This window comes from Zootoca vivipara, chromosome 5 (genome assembly GCF_965207765.1).
Source record: "Zootoca vivipara chromosome 5, rZooViv2.hap1.1, whole genome shotgun sequence".
Classification (NCBI taxonomy): Eukaryota; Metazoa; Chordata; class Lepidosauria; order Squamata; family Lacertidae; genus Zootoca; species Zootoca vivipara.
Genome location: NC_142588.1, coordinates 84084357 through 84103285, shown reverse-complemented (window position 1 = coordinate 84103285; position 18929 = coordinate 84084357). Strand labels below are relative to the sequence as shown.

Sequence of the window (18929 nt, the reverse complement as noted above, 5' to 3'; positions counted from 1 at the left end):
AGCAGAAACCGTACGTGGCTAATTGTATGCTTGGAAATTGTTTAAGAATTCATTTTTAATTAAAGTCACAGAGCACCAACTGTGAATAGTAATGAAATTTTGGTGGCAAAAACATGTACATATATGCACACATAAACTGGGGTAATTCAAGGAAAATTGGGACACGGGGACACACATACACACACACACACACACAGCGATACATTCAAATATAAAGCAAAGTTCAAGGTATAAAGGATTTTTTTGAATAAATTCAGCCTACATAATGCCTTTTTTATGACTTCCTTCTGAATATTATGCTCCGAAAGGTTAAGGACAGGCAGTGCTGCAAACTCCTCTCAATTTATCCACATGCCACGGCAGATAAGAATAGAGATGATATAAATTTTCTCCACACTGCACTGTCAAAGATCTCAGCACTGACCTACAGGAAATCCACTTCTTTTGTGAACCAAGAGATGGTTTTCCCCCTTCTCAATAAGTGTGAACATTTACTCCCAGTCTTGCATTTCCCCAGAAGTTTGGCAGGAGATGTAGGCAGTATCCAGATGTTACTGAGCCCTCGGACTCATGTGGTGTTATGTCTGAATAGACTTTACAAGTTTAATCCATGCCTTGCCACTCCCAAAGGACTTTAGGGGTGCTTTGGAAAATTTCATTCCATCTTTTTTCCTAAGATTTTGAAGCTCCAAATTGTTCGGTCTTGTTTCTAAAGTGGAAAGAAAGCACTAAGAATAACCCCTTCTTCTGCCTCCATTGTGGAGGCAATACGCCTCTGAATATCAATAGCTGGAAATCACAAATGGGGAGAGTGCTGTTTCCTGCTTGTGGGCTACACATAGGCTGTTGGTTGACCACCATGGAAACAGGATGCTGGACTAGACTGGTCTTTGGTCGGATCCAGGAGGGCCCTTCTATGTTCTAGTGTTGTTGTTGTTGTTGTTGTTGTTGTTGTTGTTGTTGTTGTTGTTGCTGCTGCTGCTGCTGCTGCTGTTGCTGTTTGGGGGATAAGACCCCCTTCACATGACCCAGTTTACAAACACACCTTGAGAAAACACCACATAAAAGCAAACTTACTGCAATTGTGCATATGTTCACATAAAGTTTGGACTGTTTTGCAGAGATGTATTGAGGACCTAACAGAAGCAGAAGATATCAAGAAGAGGTGGCAAGAATACACAGAGGAATTATACCAGAAAGATATGCAAGGGGAGCCATGTCAGGCGTAGCAGTGCCTTGTCCCAATTTAGCAGATCAGGAAAATTATAGGCAAAATATCACCTATGGGCAACTGGAACTTTTAGAATTAGGTATAGGCTCCTGGTTCCTAGCAGAGCTGGGGTCTGGCTCTGCATTTCATGTTCAGATCCAATGCTGAAGAATGAATGCACCAAGTGGCAAAGGCTAGAAGCAGATTGAAGCCTCTTAACCATCTGTCTCCAAGCGCCTCCTCCATACTTCACCCCCTTGAGAGAGCCTTGATAGAACAGCCTCCTGGACTGAAGACAGGTACTTCTCCTTGGTTCCATCGCCACCTTCCCTGGATCGGTGATGAGAAGTGGGAGACATCTGGATGTTGAGGATCAGGAGAAGGTGATTTAAGGAGTCCAGGCTCTGGTCCAACAGGCCCTGGTGGCAGAGGCGGATTTAGGAGATCATGACCAGTTTTGTCGCACTGGGTGTGGAGCCGTGGGGGCACTGCAGAGGATGCGCCAACTATGATTTAGAATGGAGCACGGGGGGGGGGGCACCAAATGGTGGTGTTGTACAGGGCACCCAAGGTCTGCCACTGCTGGTGATTCCTGAGGCTTTTCTGTGACAACCTTGGGCATAGTGGTCTTCTTATCTTCAGCTGTCAGCTCAGAGACCAGAACCTGGCCCAGCTCCTTATGTGGTGCCTCTGCATCTTCAAGCTCTGTGTCTGGATCACTACTGGGCTCAGGGGTCATGACACTGCCTGCTGGACAAGTTGTGTGCCCTCTTTCTAGATTACCAATACTACAGTGGTACCTTGGTTCTCAAACACCTTGGTTCTCGAACGCCGGAAACCCAGAAGTAAGTGTTCCGGTTTTTTAACGTTTTTTGGAAGCTGAATGTCCGATGCAGCTGTCGGGTGTTGTTTCTGGGGCGCCTGCACCAATCAGAAGCTGCACCTTGGTTTTTGAACATTTTGGAAGTCAAACAGAACTTCCAGAACGGGTTAAGTTCAAGAATCAAGGTACCACTGTATTTGGCGCTTTTGTTTTTGCTATTTATTTTGCATTTTTGTTTTTGAGGCTTTTTCGGATAATTTGTTTTTGGGACTGTGTGGAACCCAGTTCAGCTACTGATTGATTGATTGATTGATTGATTGATTGTGTGGTTGCAGAAATGGATAAAAGCCCCCCATCCAAACAATGGTTATCAGCAGTGCAGGTAAGAAAAAAATTAATTTTAATTTTTATCATCTGCAAAACTGTCTTATTTATTTTATAGTACAGTGCATTGATTATTGCTTTCATTTTATGGCTCAATGGTCTCGTTAGATAGTAAAATTCATGTTAAATTGCTGCTTTAGGGGTTGTATTTAAACGTCTGGTACGGATTGATCCATTTTGCATTACTCTCTATGGGAAAGCTCACTTTGGTTTTGGAATGGACTTCCGGAACAGATTAAGTTTGAGAACCAAGGTACCACTGTATATATATTTGAATTGGGGGGGGGGTTGTGCAGGGGAACAGTTTTAGACTTTCTTTTCTTTTTTTAAGAAAGCTGCTGAAGAATTTCCTAATTAAACTGAGACAAGCGTTCTCGTATAACTTACCTGCTGCTGGAAATGTGGGCTAGACAATGGAAATGCTGGCAGCCCCTTCATTGCTTATAATTATATGGGAGCTATTTTCACGAAAGCTTTGTCAGGATTTATTCTCCCCATACTTTCAAGTGTTACCAATACAATTATGATAATTCGGTGGAAGCTCCGTCTTTGTCAAGTGGGGGTAAAAACACAGCTAATGGCAAAACTGAAAGCACAAATCATTTGAATTTTTAAACCAGGAGGCTCTTCATGGGCATACAATGGGGCACTAAAGCCTTTTCTGTTTGTGCGTTCTGTATCTTGCACAATATAAATATGTGCTTAAAGCCTGCAGCAGGGAAACTGGCAGGCTTGCCACTGCCACCAACTCCTTCTTGGACCTTATTGCCATATCAGCATTTTCAGGTCAACCCAGGCATAACTTGGTCAATAATGTGAAGTACCAAACTCACCCATCATGCCAGCCTTGCATGTTGGGGTGGTCCATCTGAATGGCGTGTAAAACAGTACATGCAAGGCTCAACTGCATGTGAAGGGGAGAGTTAATGTGGTACAGTTGTGTACAGGATCAAAACTGGGGAGACTTGGGATCAATTCCCTAGTCAACAGTGATATTTGCCCAAGCTGTAATCCTAAACATTCTAAGTAGGGGGGGGACCTATTGAACACAGACTGATTTGCTGCTGAGTAGCACTATTTAGGATTGCGCTCTCCATGAACATGGACAAGAAGGGAATGCTGGATCAGAGCAAAGGCTTATCTAGTTCAGCATCACTTCAGAAAGAGGGTAGAAATGGAGGCTGCCAGGATACGGTTCTCTAGAGTTGTCGATGGTGGCAAAGAATGTTGAGCAATCCCCCCTGCCCCTGTGATTAGAGTTTCATTAATCTGTGATATATTACTGCTAATAATTCCCATGGAAAAATACCAGCGCTGCCCATGGTAAGCATTGGTAGACAAAGAAATTGATATAGTTACTTTTCCCACTTTGTTGTTGTTGTTACAAAACTAGAGAGCTACAGATCATTAGGCTGTAATGTACACTAGGTGCCTTTGGGGTCTTCTGAAAGTAAAAAAGAAAAAGAAAAATGATCTAATTAGAGCAGGGTCAGTGGTAGAGCCTAAGGTTTCATTGCTGCATGGATTGGGAAAAGTTGGATATGGGAAGTGATAAAATGGTTTTTGGGGGTTTTTTTTAAGTGGAAGGGAACATTGAAAGGAAAACGGTTCACCTATTATTATTACAGATGTGGTTGAAGTACACTTCCTAGCTGTAGAGGTGCTCTGAAATTGGCTGGAAATATGATATCTCTTGAGTGATCTACTGATATGGATTTTATTACACCTTTGGATTTATGCTCCTTGAATTTGCTAAGCAGATTTATTCAGTTTCCTTCCTGTCACATTCTGTGATTTATTAGCTCAGGGTTTCATTTCTCCTTGGGAGTCAGACATTCCATTTTCAATCTCTCAGGGCAGAACCATATGTTACAAAGGGAAAAGGCCCACTAATGGAACCAGTACACTGCCTCTCTTCCCCCCTCAGTAACATCTGGATGTGACATCACCACGTGCGCCTCATCCCCCAACTTTGTGAGTAGCAGTGCCACATCTAATGTCTAAATGCTAGCTTCACTTCCCAGTCAAAGTGACAAGGCAAACTTGTGATCCTTCAGGTGTCACTAAACTGCAACTCCCATCAGCCCCTGCTAGCACAGTCAATGGTCAGGGCTGATGGGAGCTGATGGGGGTCAATACTGAGGCCTACAGGTTCCCCATCCCTGTCTCAAATTGTAGGCAGGGGTGCACATGCACAAGCTCCACCTCCAATGTTCCTGGGCACTCAGGCTTTTACACCCCACCCCCACCCCAAAATAAAATAAACTCATGGACCCCTCTCAGAATCTGATGAAAACTATGGATCTCCTTCCCAGAAATACGCACATGAACACACAATTCTGCACACAATTTTATTGCATTGAGGGGGGAATTTGTGTCTGATTGATAGACCCCAGAAGCCCATCCATGGACCCCAGGTTAAGAACTTCGGTTTTGGACCTTCTCACTGCAATTGGAAACCCTGCTAAGGCAGTGTGTATGCCCTATCCACAGTTTAAGGCCTTGTGTGTTCAAGCAAGTGCAGTTTACATTTTCCATTCCTTTCAGTGCAGAGGGGTAGGAGAGCTTGGGGGGGGGGACAACACATCCAGCAACCAATGCGCCCCTTTGGTTTCAGATAGTACATGGGTGGTTGTTTTATAGTGTGCTACTAGTTTTTTTTTTTATCGTGTGCCATTCTTGGGCTTCTCTATCGCTTGCTCTCCTCACAACAGGTTTCTAATTTATTTTAAGAGGCCAAAAAAACACCAAAAAAATCACTTGAGGGAACAGGTAAGTCTACCCAGCTCAGATTACCATCTTACACAAGCAGTCCTTTGTTGTGGGAGGCCTTTCCCATATGCAGCTTTTGCTCCTGAAGACTCTTTAATTTCTCCCCTGTTCAGTGTTAATTGAATGGGGAGAGCTTTAAGTGGCTGCAGGGACAAAAAGCTGGGTGGGGAGAAACACACTCAGCTCTCATGAAGGACCCTTCAGGTAAACTGATACATCTTGGTGGAAAGGCTTTCAGAACATCCTCATTTTTATTTTTATTTTGTCCACGAAGAACTGCCAAGTCATCCATTACAGTTTGAGAGAGATGCATTTTGGCAACTGGAAGCCACACATAGTGTCAGAGCTGTCAGTGTGCTCTGCCTTTGGCTGCCAAAAACCCACAATCCCTGGCTTACAGAAGCTTTTTCTTGGCCATGAAATCTCTGTTTCTCTTGCTGCTCCAAAGCCATTCTCAGGCACAGAAGTCGTGCCTCCTTCTCCAGCTCAGACTGAAATCCAAGTCCTGGAATTATTTTGGAGCTTTGATGCAAGGTTCACAATCCTTTGAACTTAAGACTCCAGACGGAGCTCTTGAAAACTTCACTAGGATACCTAGTTTTAATGGGAAGGGTGGTTTTCTATGACAAGCTGAGAAGATGCAACTTAACTCATATCATAGAAGCTTCTGAAGTGCGCTCTGATTCTTACCATTCTGTCACTGCCTGCCGAAGCTGGATTTGAGCTGATAGGCTTGAATGTTCAGCTCTTTCAACGAATGAAAGGTACTGATTAACTCAACAGATTTTTAGCTATTAGAGCCTGCCCTTGCAATTATGTGGCAAATTAGGAAAACTACAAAAGGTCCGCTGTGTAAATAGCTGGGGTTTGAAACTATTTCTCAAAATTATCTGTGAGTAACACAGGCTTTTCCGGTTGCTAATTGAATAAAAACTGTGCTTATAAACCTCTAAGTGTTGCATCGCATGGTATGCTTTTATTAATTTCTGGTTATGGCAGGGGACCACTATATTTAGAATGTTAACAGGGTTGCAAAGACACCCAAACAACATGTATCAGAATATGTGTGTTGGGGAATAGAGGGATGGTTTCATGAATTGAAAGCAGTGGACAATTTGATGAAGCAATCCAAAAGTGATGTCTTTTCCACATGCAATGTGCCTGTTTTACACCTCATACTAGAGCAGGCCGCGTATAACTAATATTGATGTCTAGTGGCCAGAAATTTGATAGACCTACAGTGGCACCTCGAGTTACAAACCAGTGGCACCTCGAGTTACAAACGCCTCAGGTTACAAACGCTTCACGTTACAAACTCCGCTAACATGGAAGAGTTACCTCGAGTTGAGAACTTTGCCCCAGGATAAGAACGGAAATCGTGTGCTAGAGGTGCAGCGGCAGCAAGAGGCCCCATTAGCGAAAGCACGCCTCTAGCTAAGAATAGTTTCAGGTTAAGAATGGACCTCCGGAACAAATTAAGTTCATAACTAGAGGTACCACTGTATTGCATTTGTGAAGGACAACAAAAACAGGATGGCTTTGAAGTACATGACAGACTCAGTACATGGTACTGGCTCCATGAACCATGGTGAGATACTATTTGTGCAAGGCTGCACACTACAGCATTGCACAAGAAAATAAAAAGCAAAACCCCAAACCCAAATCCTTATTCCGCTTCAGCAATGTTTTGTGCAAAGGAAGAGAGCTGCTAGGCAGCCCATCTATAAAGCACTGTACAAACTCTGTTTTCATGCTCCTTGGGATTTTTTTGGATGCAATCCAACAAAGCACAATGTGTGTGTTTGAGGGCAGCTTGCAGAGTGAAGGAATGTGGGGCTAGATATTATTTGGAATGGGTGGGCAGTTATAGGGATTATGAGGCACAATAGTTTATAATCCCCACTGACATTTTAAAGAGGCGTGTACAAAGTGGGGGAGCGGAATGGATAAAGATGCAATTCTTTGCAATGTCAGAATGGTTAGTCATGCATCAGGGGGAAGAAAGTAGCATTGGCAGTGGCCAATTTCTGAGTATGCCTCGTTTTTGCCCATTTTCTCCATGCTTGCCTATGTTCTTCTTGGGACTGACCCAAGCATGTGGAAATGGACATGGTAGTCCTCTCCATCTCTGGTATTTGCTTTCCCTTCTCCCCTTTACTCCACCCTGGTGGTTTCCTATTACGGAAACATTCGATACATTAGTAGCTGTGCTTTAGCACATGAAGCACTTCAAGGCGGTGTGTGCCTTGATTTGGGGCTCCTAGCACAGATTCAACTTTGTTTGAATCAAATAACCTCCTTCCACATTAAATCTTAGGCAGTGTACCAACAGGACGTTCCCATTGCAGAAACTGCACATTTGTATCTTAAAGATGTAGGCAAGATGAAAAAATAATGTAAGAACCAGGTCTGCGTGGAAGGCAAGGTGATTAGGACAAGAGCAGTCCAAAAGGATACACCCTCCTAAGCATGGGGAAATGAACTATGGGAAAGTAAGCTCTACCAATGACCTCAATTTACACTTCTCTTAATTCTCGTTTTAAGGAAGAAATAAGTGAAAGGATTGCTATTCAACCATGAACACATTAACGTAAACAGGAGTTATATGATATGACCCCAAGGCTGGGAAGCCCTGTTTTGGGGCAAGCTAAGGTTAAATAAATAACTGTACTAACAGGGTACTTTTGCTATTTTATGGGAAATGAGATGTTTGGGGATTTCCGGACAATGGGGGAAACCCAAGGACTGCTTTAATTGGACATCAACATTTCCCCACACATAACCTGAAACACGAACAATGGGCATGAACCAGTAGCCAGCCCCAAGTCCACAACCTTGAGCCCTGGAGAAGAGATGGACAGCAGGCCTGCTTGGGATACTTCGAAGTTAAATTAGAAGAATCTGAATAAGAAATAATTCTCAGTAGGGTTTTGCATCAAGTGGAAGACTCAGGGCAGTCAAAAGAACAGAGTTCTTCGCACAACAGGGATTTCAACTGAGAAATTCGCTTCCACTAGCCGTAGTGATGGTTACCCAACCTGGATCGCCTTAAAAGAGGATTGGATAATTTAATGGACAATAATGTTATCAATGGCCATTTCTACCTCTGCTGTCAAAAGTTGGGAATCATAGGTGCGGGAAGTGCTTTGGGGCTCAGAATCTGCTTTTGGCCTTCCCAAGGGCATCTGGTTGGAAAGGCTGGAATTAGATGGGCCTTTGGCGTGATCCAGCAGGGCTCTGGCTGTGAAGGGTGTGATACTTTTTTAAAAATGTATTTTATGAAATCTCTCTAACAAACGAAGACAAATTCACGTGCGTGTCTCTAGAATTCCGTGTTAAGGCTGTCAATTCAGACTAGACTGGGAACTGGGTCTTAAGAGTTTTCTCTCTTGTTGTCATGCCTACTAAGGTTAAGAAGGGTTTGTGATATCATTTTCGGGGCCTGAAGCAGGAGTCAAAGAGTTGCAGTCATGAAAACCCAGTTGCTTGGGAAACACTTTTATCACAGTGTTTATCATTCCTTCCCCAACAAACACAACATTTCCGTATTTATTAAAATGGCATTAAGTGGGTGACAGAAAAGAAACAAAAACAGAGAGTCTTTTGTATTCGGTGAAATATACAGAAACAGAGGTTAGAAAACATGCAAGAAGGTGTAAGAGAGAGAGAGAGAGAGACTCGTTCCAAAGCGTGTTAGTTATCATGGACAAAATTCAGTCAAAAGTGGGATGCAACATATCAGGAGTTTGTTCCGGGGAAACAAAAAGTAAAATGGCCTCCGGGTTTGTTTGTTTTAAAACACTGTTATCTTAAGAACTTAACAACATTCTTTCTTTTAAGAAAAATTAAAATATGTAACAACAAGCAAGAAGACAAAACACATCAAAAATGGGAATTAAAAAAAAAAACAAATCTTCAAAAGAAGACAAGAAGTAAAAAAAAAGAGGGGAGAAAAAAGATTTTTCAAGGGGGGGGTCCTTGTCATGCAAATCAGTTTGGCAGGGGGAAAAAATACCTTCATCCTCTGCACCTTCATTATCACCTAAATCATCTGTCTGTTTCTTTGTTAGGGGACCTAGGATTGAGAACGGAGAAAATGGAGGAAAAAGACAATTCAAGAATATACAAGACTGAGGAAAAAAGTAGTCAATATTAAACTTCCAAGGACGTTTCAAGAAAAACCACTGGTGGGGACAGGAGTACTCTCAAAAAAAGGATTTTTCAGCAAAAGAGTCCCTATATATATATATATATTCCATACAAACATCTAATGTAAAAAAACCAAATATGTATACCATAAATTATATTTAAAATTAATGAACCAACAGCCAATATTTCTTGTTGGAATGAAACCCAAAACATATCCACCATATTTAATAACATTGAGGAAGCAATTTAATCTATTTAATCTTTTAGTTCATTTTTCTAAAAATGTAAACCATTTTTTAAAAAAATCTTGTTCTTGGTTTCAATGTAGGAGATATCTGATTATAATTTTTAAAACAAAAACAAAACAGGCCTTTACAGTGAGTTCCCTTTGAAAGAAATATTATGTGAAATGCAAATTGTTTCCCATAATTTCAACCATGGTGGCTAATACAGTCCAAGGATAATCATGCCCTAGATTTTGTTTAGTACATCCATTAATTTGTAATTTAATTAAAAACCTTGGATAGAAGAATATTTTCAAACCTTTTGATACCTGCTGGCATATTTGTTAAAAAAATAACGAGGTTTCAAAATGGGAATCAAACCCGGATACTGGAAGGGTTCCTTCCACAGAGTTGATTACAATCTCAGCAGGTCACGTTATTATCATACAATCGATTTGTAAGAATAAAGGAATTAAGACTTAGCATCATTCCATGCTCAGGAGGACAGCAATACTATTAACAAGTGTTAGGAGATTAATCTTACTTTGCAAGGGGGGGGGGAATGGCTACCCTTCTCCTCAAGCACACAGCATAGTCAGTAAAATGCTCCAGAAGGAAAGTCAAAGGCCATCAGAGAACACCATTTCCATATGCCATGTATTTTCACACTTTGAAGCACAAAACAAAAGCAGCTGAAACTCAGCGTTATATATTTTTTTTCCTCCTCGAACAACCACAGCTCCGTGACATTCTGTAATCTGCATGCAAAACACACGCACAGACACGCACACCCTCCCCCTGCTGAAGTCAGTACAACTGCGAAACTTTTAAGTTTAAAAAAGGCAGCCAAGCACACAGTTGAAAAGGAAAGAGGGAGAGAAATCTCATGCATAAAATAACAGTAGAAGGAAACAAGAGAGGAGATGAAAGGTGCATGTTGGTACCTAGAGCATGGGTAGGCAAGAGGCATGCATCGTCTCACAGAGAAGTTGAAACATTTGTATTTTAAAAGCTCTGCTTCTTTCGACTTTTTCCTCTCTCTCTCTTCCGAGTGACTGCATGCTACTACATCAACCCGAAACCTGCACTGTGGAAAAAGATGCTACCTTTGCATCTAGCAAGTCATATGGAAATTGGACAGCTGAGTTGAAGGTCTCTGTGAGAAATATAACCAGCCCATGAGTGAGCATGAGACTTTTTACTTATAAATAAAAGCAAAGCAACCTTCTTGTACAATGGGAGGAAAAAACACCTACAAGGTGCTGGAAGACTCAAAGCATGTATCTCACTCTATGCACATCTACCATATCTTGTCAAAAGCAACTCTCTGGTGCTCTCAACACTACCAGTTGAGACGGGCAGAAGGTGGTATTGCAGATACAGAAAACTGATAGGGTTCTTACGAAGGTGCCATCTTTGGCCTGAGAAACTCAGCTAAACTTCTTCTTCTTCTTCTTCTTCTTCTTCTTCTTCTTCTTCTTCTTCTTCTTCTTCTTCTTCTTCTTCTTCTTCTTCTTCTTCTTCTTCTTCTTCTTCTTCTTCTTCTTCTCAAAAATAAATCTGCCTTAGACTGAGCCATACCCTTATTGGTTTAGCACACTGTGGTCTACTATGGATGGTGGAAGCTCTCTGCAGTCCCAGGCAGGGATCAGTCCTAGCACCCAAGAGACTGAACCAGGGTCTGAACCTGGAATGTCCTGCATGCAAAAATGTCATAGTCAATTTACCACATCCCCCTCCCCTCCCCAATGCATCTGGGCTCAAGCGGTGTTAGAAACCGAGATATGAAAACTAGGAGCTGAATGGCACCTTAAACCTAGGTGATGGGCGCAACAACGGAATGTCCAGACGCATTGTTTTATAAGAATGAATGAACTGCAGCTAAAATATCATGTTCATTTTTCACATGGTCTAGTCCTTCCCCTGCCCACCCCCCTAATACTCTTAAGTGAGTCTCTTCTCCAGTCTTCAGAGGGTAGCTGGAAGTGGGGAGGCAGAAAAAGGCCCTCCTTTCCTTCCACTCTGCAGTTTTAGTCTGAAATCTTAGGCACAGTATTTCACCCAGAGCTCAGAAACTGTTCATGCTGATGAAATTCCGTCGCAAAATGCGCCCAGAACAATGGGAGTTTCAAACACTGCAAGTGGTTCACACGAAAAAGTCTGAATAGCACAAAATAAAGCTGTGCATGCAGGGCATCAGTCTTGAGAGGCAACCAAGACAGCGTAGCCATTGCCTCCTCGTCCTCTTGCTGCTGCTCCTTTATGGGTTGGCTGTACTTGGACTTGCCCTTTCAAGAACTCACTTTGTGCCTCCTCTGCTTTGCTGTGCTCTGTCACTGACACGGCCCTCCTCTAAAAACATACAGAGATCCTACTCTCTGACCCTGCAAACCAAATTTTTCTCCAAACCATTTATTTTTTTAAGTGATCTTTTAGGATGTCATGTACAGTAATCGATATTGCACATTACCGGTTACACCATGCACCTGAGAAAGTGGGCTAATTCATACGCAAAACAAAGACTTTTCAGCCTCCACAATGCTGATTCAGAAGAGATTTCTCTTCTTAATCAAGTGACTCTGCCAGGTCCAACCTCCCACCAGGAGAAGCTGATGATTCTCATTAGTGCTAATGGGAAAAATGGACCCACATGGCAGTTTGGGGGAGAAACGAGCATTTTGCTTCTCATCAAGGCGCTATTGCAGAAACAAGAGAACCACTGTACATGAGTGGGGAATTCCTAATGAACTCTGAACTCATTTAATTTCAGTGTGCTGCTTGGTCTACCATTACTAAAAACAACTCATCCCTTTTAATCTAGCTTTAAAGCCACCAGTGTTAAAAAAAAAGGACGTGCCACATTTTAACCTTTCAGTTTTTGATGGTGGCACCGGCAGGAACACATTTAAAAATGCCTAATCACATGGGCAAGACATCTCTGTAGCCATATGGGTGGATTTTAATTATTTTGGAGCACACAATTATTATTTTCCATTTAATGATGCAGCGAAGTAGACATTTGTATTCTTTTAAAAGGAATGAAAGTCTTGTCCAAAAGCTGTGCACGGTCAGACAGAAAGAAGTTAAATTGCACTGAGCCTTATCTATCAGCTGCTTTGCAAACAGAATAACCTAGCAGGCACTGTTTTTAATCAGTGCTTCTCCCTTACGTTCATGACTATCCATTCCCATACCTCATATGAATAGGAAATTAATATTTACAACAAAACTGCCATAGCCTTTAAATTTAACTAACTCCAACAGGAAAGATAAGCATTCAGAAAGTTTTTTGGCGACTGGGTTTTGGAAGCAAAGACGTCATTGGAATGTACTCAGAAAGCAATGGCCAAATGAACTGAACAAGCTTACATGCTTGCTAAACCTGTAGTCCCAGATATGCTCACCTGAGAGTCAGCCTCACAGAGCTTTGCCTATCTTAACACGCCTTTGTTATTAATCACATGTTAACCCTACTTTTCCTCAAAAGATCACAGGGCAATGCATATGCTCTAAACCAGATGAGGGTAGCCCATGGGTCTCAAAACCTGGGTGAGTTAGGAACTTCCCCTCCATGTGAAGACAGGCTATGGTGGATTGAGCTGACGAGACCAATAATGGGTCCAATGGCCAAGAGGTTTCTGCGCATGCTGTAGATGGAAGTGAGGGGCAGATGAGGCTCATCAAATTGGGAAGGTAGCCCATCTAGGAGAAGGAAAACTCTTAGCATAAACCTCTGCTGCCTTGTGGAATATCTTCAGGAGAAGAAAAAGCTCAGGAGTAAACCCTACACCAGGGGTGGCCAACTTCTAAGAGGCTGTGATCTACTCACAGAGTTAAAAAAATGGCAGTGATCTACCCCCTTTTGGGGGAAAATAAAAAATTCCTTCAGTAGCACCTTAAAGACCAACTAAATTTATATTTTGGTATGAGCTTTCGTGTGCATGCACACTTCTTCAGATGAAGTGCACACTTCTTCAGATGAACCCCCCCTTTTGGGGGGTTCAGGTCAAAGTTGTTGAGCTTCTTTAGGGAGGAGGAAACCGATGCTGAGCTTTTTTTTAGGAAGGAAACCCCTGCTTTTGGTGGTTCAGGTCAAAGTTGTTGAGCTTTTTTTAGGGGACCCATAGTTTTTTAGCTTCTTGGGGGGAGCCGCTGATCTGCCGGTGATCAACCACAGACATTCAGTTGGACATGCCTGTCCTACACAAATCTGGAATGGAGTCCCAAAGACGTTTGGTGCCAAATGTATTGCTCTGATTTTCATTTTTATTTTGGATCCCATCAGTGAGTCCCAAGAAGGGGATCTTGTCATCTGGGCAGCCCAGGACCTCCACACACACTGCCCAGGCTTGCACCCCGAGGAGGTCACTTTGGTGCTGCTAACACAGCAGTTTGACTTCACCCCAGACACACACTCCATTGCCTCTCGAGACAGATGGCTGCCAGCAAGGAGAATGTGTATGCAGCTATCCCATTTTATCCAAACAACAACTTACATTAGGTTGTAGAATTGTGGCTCTTGCACTAGTGGATGGGTGACTTTTAATGTTGCAAAGCAGAGGAATACAGTTAAATTTATGCTAGCAGAAACACGTTCTGCAACAGGTTGCATCATTTAATATGCAGCAAAGTTAACATCAGCCTGTTTATGTAACAATGGTCCACTGGTGCAAAACATTCACCAGTGGAGCCACAGATGATGATGATGATGATGATGATGATGATGATGATGATGAAGATAGCAATGATAAATGTTACATTGCACTCATGAGAATAGACTGTTTGGGTAAGAGAAGAAAAGAGAAAATCAGCAATGCCCTCAGATCTGATAAGGTAATCTCAAGAGAAGGCTACTAAACACTTGCTGGCTGGCAGTGAAAAACCTCATCTGCCTGTATTGAGGACAACAATGCCAAAACAATAAAAATAAGAAGGGTAAGTTTTAGGACTGAGCTGTGACATTTCTAACTCTATGCAGGTGGGAACTGCGCAGCATTTTGCTCTCCTGGGTTACCCCCTTTCCTTCTCACTTGCAGGAGCACACCAACCCATAATCAGAGTTAATAATTAAGCTAATTGCTGGGTCTGACAGTATTATTTCAAAACAAAATTTAAAAAATCCTTCTAGTAGCACCTTAGAGACCAACACCGTTTGAGCTTTTGTGTGCATGAGCTTTTGTGTGCATGAGCTTTTTGTATGAGCTTTTGTGTGCATGCACGAAGTGTTTCAGTGTATCTGAGGAAGTGTGCATGCACATGAAAGCTCATTCCAAAATAAAAAAAACTTAGTTGGTCTCTAAGGTACTACTGGAAGGAATTTTGTTATTTCGTTTCGACTACGCCAGACCAACACGGCTACCTACCTGTAACTAGTATTATTTCACTATGCTTTGCCCCACCCCAAATATCCTTTGTTCTTCTCCTCCCCCATCCCCTGCTTCAATAGCCAGCAGAAAAATCAGCTATAAAGAAGCAAGTCATGCTCCCTCCTCTCTTCCCCTTCAGCCCTATACTAGATGCAACATTGCCTTACATTGAATGTAATTAAGAGACTCTATCATTTAAAAAGAGAAAGAGAGAGAGATTGCACGTTCTTTTGTAATTCAAGAAAACCTTCAATAAAAAATATTTCAAGAGAGAGAGAGAGGAAGCAAAGGAGGATTAAGGAAATATGATGAAGCATGGGAGAAACTTTATACACTGCAGGAAGCGACAAGTCAACTCCTGAGTTATGCCTGCACATTATTGTCATTTTGAACTTTTGTTCTAACTCAAGGAGGAAATTCACACACTTTCCCTGGGATGAAATGCACAAGCAGCCGTTTCTGCATCTCGCCATGAAGGAGATGAGCAACTGCTCCTTCCACGTGTTATGCAAACGGTGGTGAAACGGACATGCAAACCACCTTGCACATTTGCTTCAAGACCCTTCCTGCAAAGTGCGAGCAAGCATATGAAGCTGCCTGCTTCCGATCAAATCAGACCATTGGTCTATCTAGCTCAGAATTTGACAGGCAGGAGCTCTTCTGGGATCAAGGCTGGAGTTTTCCCAAGCCCTTTCTGAAGATACAAGGCACAAAACCTGGGACCCCTTTGCATGGAATACACGTGCTCCTACCAAATCAATCCTTGGTTGAGACAGCTAGGTGACAACTGCTCCCATCACCTCCAACCATGCTCTCCTGTCTTTACGACCAAGACAAATTCAGGTTTTCCCATCTCTGTACATTTCCCTATCCCTTCATCTCTGTGCCAGATAGCATTACACACATTGAATTGCTGTCTGCCCTGCATCTGTTAAAAGTGCAGGAGTTCTGCTGGGGGAAAGCAAAGCTGCACAGAACAGTGTGGCACATGGAGTAGGCAACCTGATTATACATCCTAATACAGTGGGGTGGGGTGGGGTCAACCATGCCTGCCGGTTCTGGACAGCAGAAATCACTTGGGGCCCAATACTGCCCCAGTCCATTCACAGAGCAGTCAAGCTGTGCAAAAATAATTTGGGGGTTTGCTTGTTTGTTTAGTTTTGCCTGCAGCAAGGAGAGAGCAGGTAAGGAGGGAGCAGATGCCTTGACAGCCCTGTCTCTTGAAGATGGGAATTGTAGTCCAAAACATCTGGAGGGCCAAAGTTTGGGGATGCGTGCTCTAGACTGTCCTGTGTTTCAGGTGTGATTATTTCTCAGGTCATCACCGCAATTGCTTTCATCATACGTACACTGCTTTCCCACAACTGTGTTTTGAATATATCCAAGAGAAGGCCTTGGAACCTTGGTGTGAAACTTATCTCCCCCCTCTGAATGCCATTATACTGGATGCAACCAGGAGTGGCTGCAGACAGGGTGGCTGTTCAGGTTGCTATGGGTTACCATGAAAGGGAGGGGAAAGGCAGCAGGGAGCCTATTAGGACCACAGCAAGCAAGGAGGGGAGTTTTTAACTGTTGTATCCTTGATCCTATAGAATCATAGAATTGTAGAGATGGAAGGGACCCTGAGGATCATCTAGTCCAACCCCCTGAAATGCAGGAATATGCAGCTGTCCCTTACAGGGATCGAACCTGCAACCTTGGCATTACCAGCACCATGCTCTAACCAATTGAGCTATCCAAGCTTCAAGACCCGCCAGCCTTAATTGCTGGTTGTGCTGTTTTACTGGGCTTGTTTTACTCCACAGTCTAATTTGTGAAATTTTATGTTAACGTTTTGATGGAACAGAGATGTTTGTGTGTTTTACTTAGAATCATAGAATCATAGAGTTGGAAGAGACCACAAGGGCCATCCAGTCCAACCCCCTGCCAAGCAGGAAACACCATCAAAGCATTCTTGACATATGCCTGTCAAGCCTCTGCTTAAAGACCTCCAAAGAAGGAGACTACACCACACTCCTTGGTAGCAAAATCCACTGCCAATTCCACTACTTATATGTTGCTGTGGTTTGGAAAATGGTTTTATACATGCAAACTGCTTAGGAGCTACTTTTGCAATTAACCATTTGTCTCTCTGTGTGTGCTCCTGCAGAAAGAAGGCAAATGGGTGATTGGACTAGCTGAGGTCATCTATGTGACTCATGCAGGAGGCATTGCTTGGGTTTTCAGTTGACCTCATTTAACACCACTAGTTTTGCCATGTAGCTCAGTGGGCATAGTGCCACAGTTGCATCCAGTACTTGATTCCTGATTGGCTGGGATCACTTTGGAAAGGAGAAGGATGCCCTTACCCAATCTTTCACAAAGTAGTGCCCTCCAAATATTTTGGACAACTATCATCAGCCCCAGCCACAGGGCACCAGGTTGGAGAATGTTGCTTTAACTACAGCAGCCCTGTTTAGGAAAGCTTTTAATGTTTAATAGATTGTTGTATTTTAATGTTCTGTTGGAAGCTGCCCAGAGTTGCTGGGTAAACCCAGCCAGATGGGTGGGGTATAAATAATAAATAAATAAATAAATAAATAAATTACTACTACTACTACTACTATTACTACTACTACCGGTACTACTACTACACACCCCAAAATGGTGCTAAAACAGCAGCAGCAGCAAAGGAAACAATTACACCCAACAAGGTTTTCGTTGGGTGGTGAGGAAATGAACATAAAGATACTTGTCATTAAAATCCTCAGCCTTCTCACAAGATAGGGGTGGTTCGTGGTTTTGTTTATGATAGGGTGAGTTGGTTCAAAAATGTAATAAGTGAACATTTGACACAGGTCTACTGCATGATTTTCCAGTGAGTGCAAGTGTCTTGTGAATTGTTCTGGGAGGGAGATCCTGTGATTTTTGGAAGCTTATCAAGTGTTCCTTGTTGAGATCAGCAATTGTGAACAAGCATGCCCAATAAACATCTTGGCCACCAATATTGGTCTTCCCCTGTAATGCACAATCACAGAGGGACACTGAATGTGAGATCTCCTAAGTCTCGCAGTCCTTCACAAAGCTTAGCAGACCTATGACAGCCAGGTAGATGTGGAAATCATTCTTTGATGCTAGCAGCTTGGGGGACTGCTGCTCTATCCACTTGGCTCATTCACAAAACGCTAGGCAGAACAGCTTCAGCAGAAATACAAAAGCAGCATGGCTAGAAGACTTGAAGAATCCAGATATATGCCAGGAACAGACATTTGCTTTCTGAGATGCCTTCCACACTATTGCAACATGTATTTTGAAGGCTTTTTTGGCTACCAGATGATGCTGTGTGACTGACATCTATTTGGCTACCTGAAGCTTTTATGATGAGCAGAGCTTTTTTTTGGGGGGGGGGAGTGAAAGCAGCACACTCTCCTACAAACCCAGCAGCAAAGCATGGAAGTGTGGCATGGTGCCATGTTATCCACACAGCTGCCTTCCCAATTGCCACCCTAAATTCAAAGGTGCTGTAGATTTCCCCAGCTGAAAATTCTGTTTCCTGCATTTACTATCAAATGCTTGAAGTCACAAAGTCAGCTTGTGCTTGAACAAAATCGCTCCACTCCACAGCCTGTCACATTGAGAGGCATGTGTGTCCTCAAGACTTGATTACCTTTACACACTGTGTGTGGGGCTGCCCTTGTATCTGCTCCAGAAGCTTCAAATAGCACAGAATGCAGTGGACAGACTGCTCAGAGGAGCAGGCTACTGGCATCATGCTGCCCTTCTGCTGAGTTGAGCTGCAGTGGTTGCCAATTTGCTGTTGGGCCAGGTCCAAGGTACTTGTGTGAATTCACAAAGCCCTAAACTTATATGGAGTAAGGTGATCTTACAGGTCCGTATAGTTAAAGCTATGGTTTTCCCCATAGTGATGTATGGAAGTGAGAGCTGGACCATAAAGAAGGCTGATCGCCAAAGAATTGATGCTTTTGAATTATGGTGCCGGAGGAGACTCTTGAGAGTCCCAT

At 42.8% G+C, this 18929-nt stretch overlaps 1 protein-coding gene across 7 annotated transcripts in view; it reads right to left on the bottom strand.

Annotated features, from left to right (window-relative positions):
- Nucleotides 1–18929, bottom strand: part of NLGN1 (neuroligin 1) — a 623829-nt gene that overhangs the window by 293744 nt on the left and 311156 nt on the right. For 4 of the 7 annotated variants that reach the window (XM_060274357.2, XM_088669865.1, XM_088669864.1 and 1 more), the window contains exon 3: nucleotides 9205–9264. The exons of the other annotated variants lie outside the window; for them this stretch is intronic. In XM_060274357.2, coding sequence (XP_060130340.1) covers nucleotides 9205–9264 — 60 coding nt within the window. The remainder of the gene's footprint in view (nucleotides 1–9204; nucleotides 9265–18929) is intronic. 7 annotated transcript variants of the gene reach the window in all.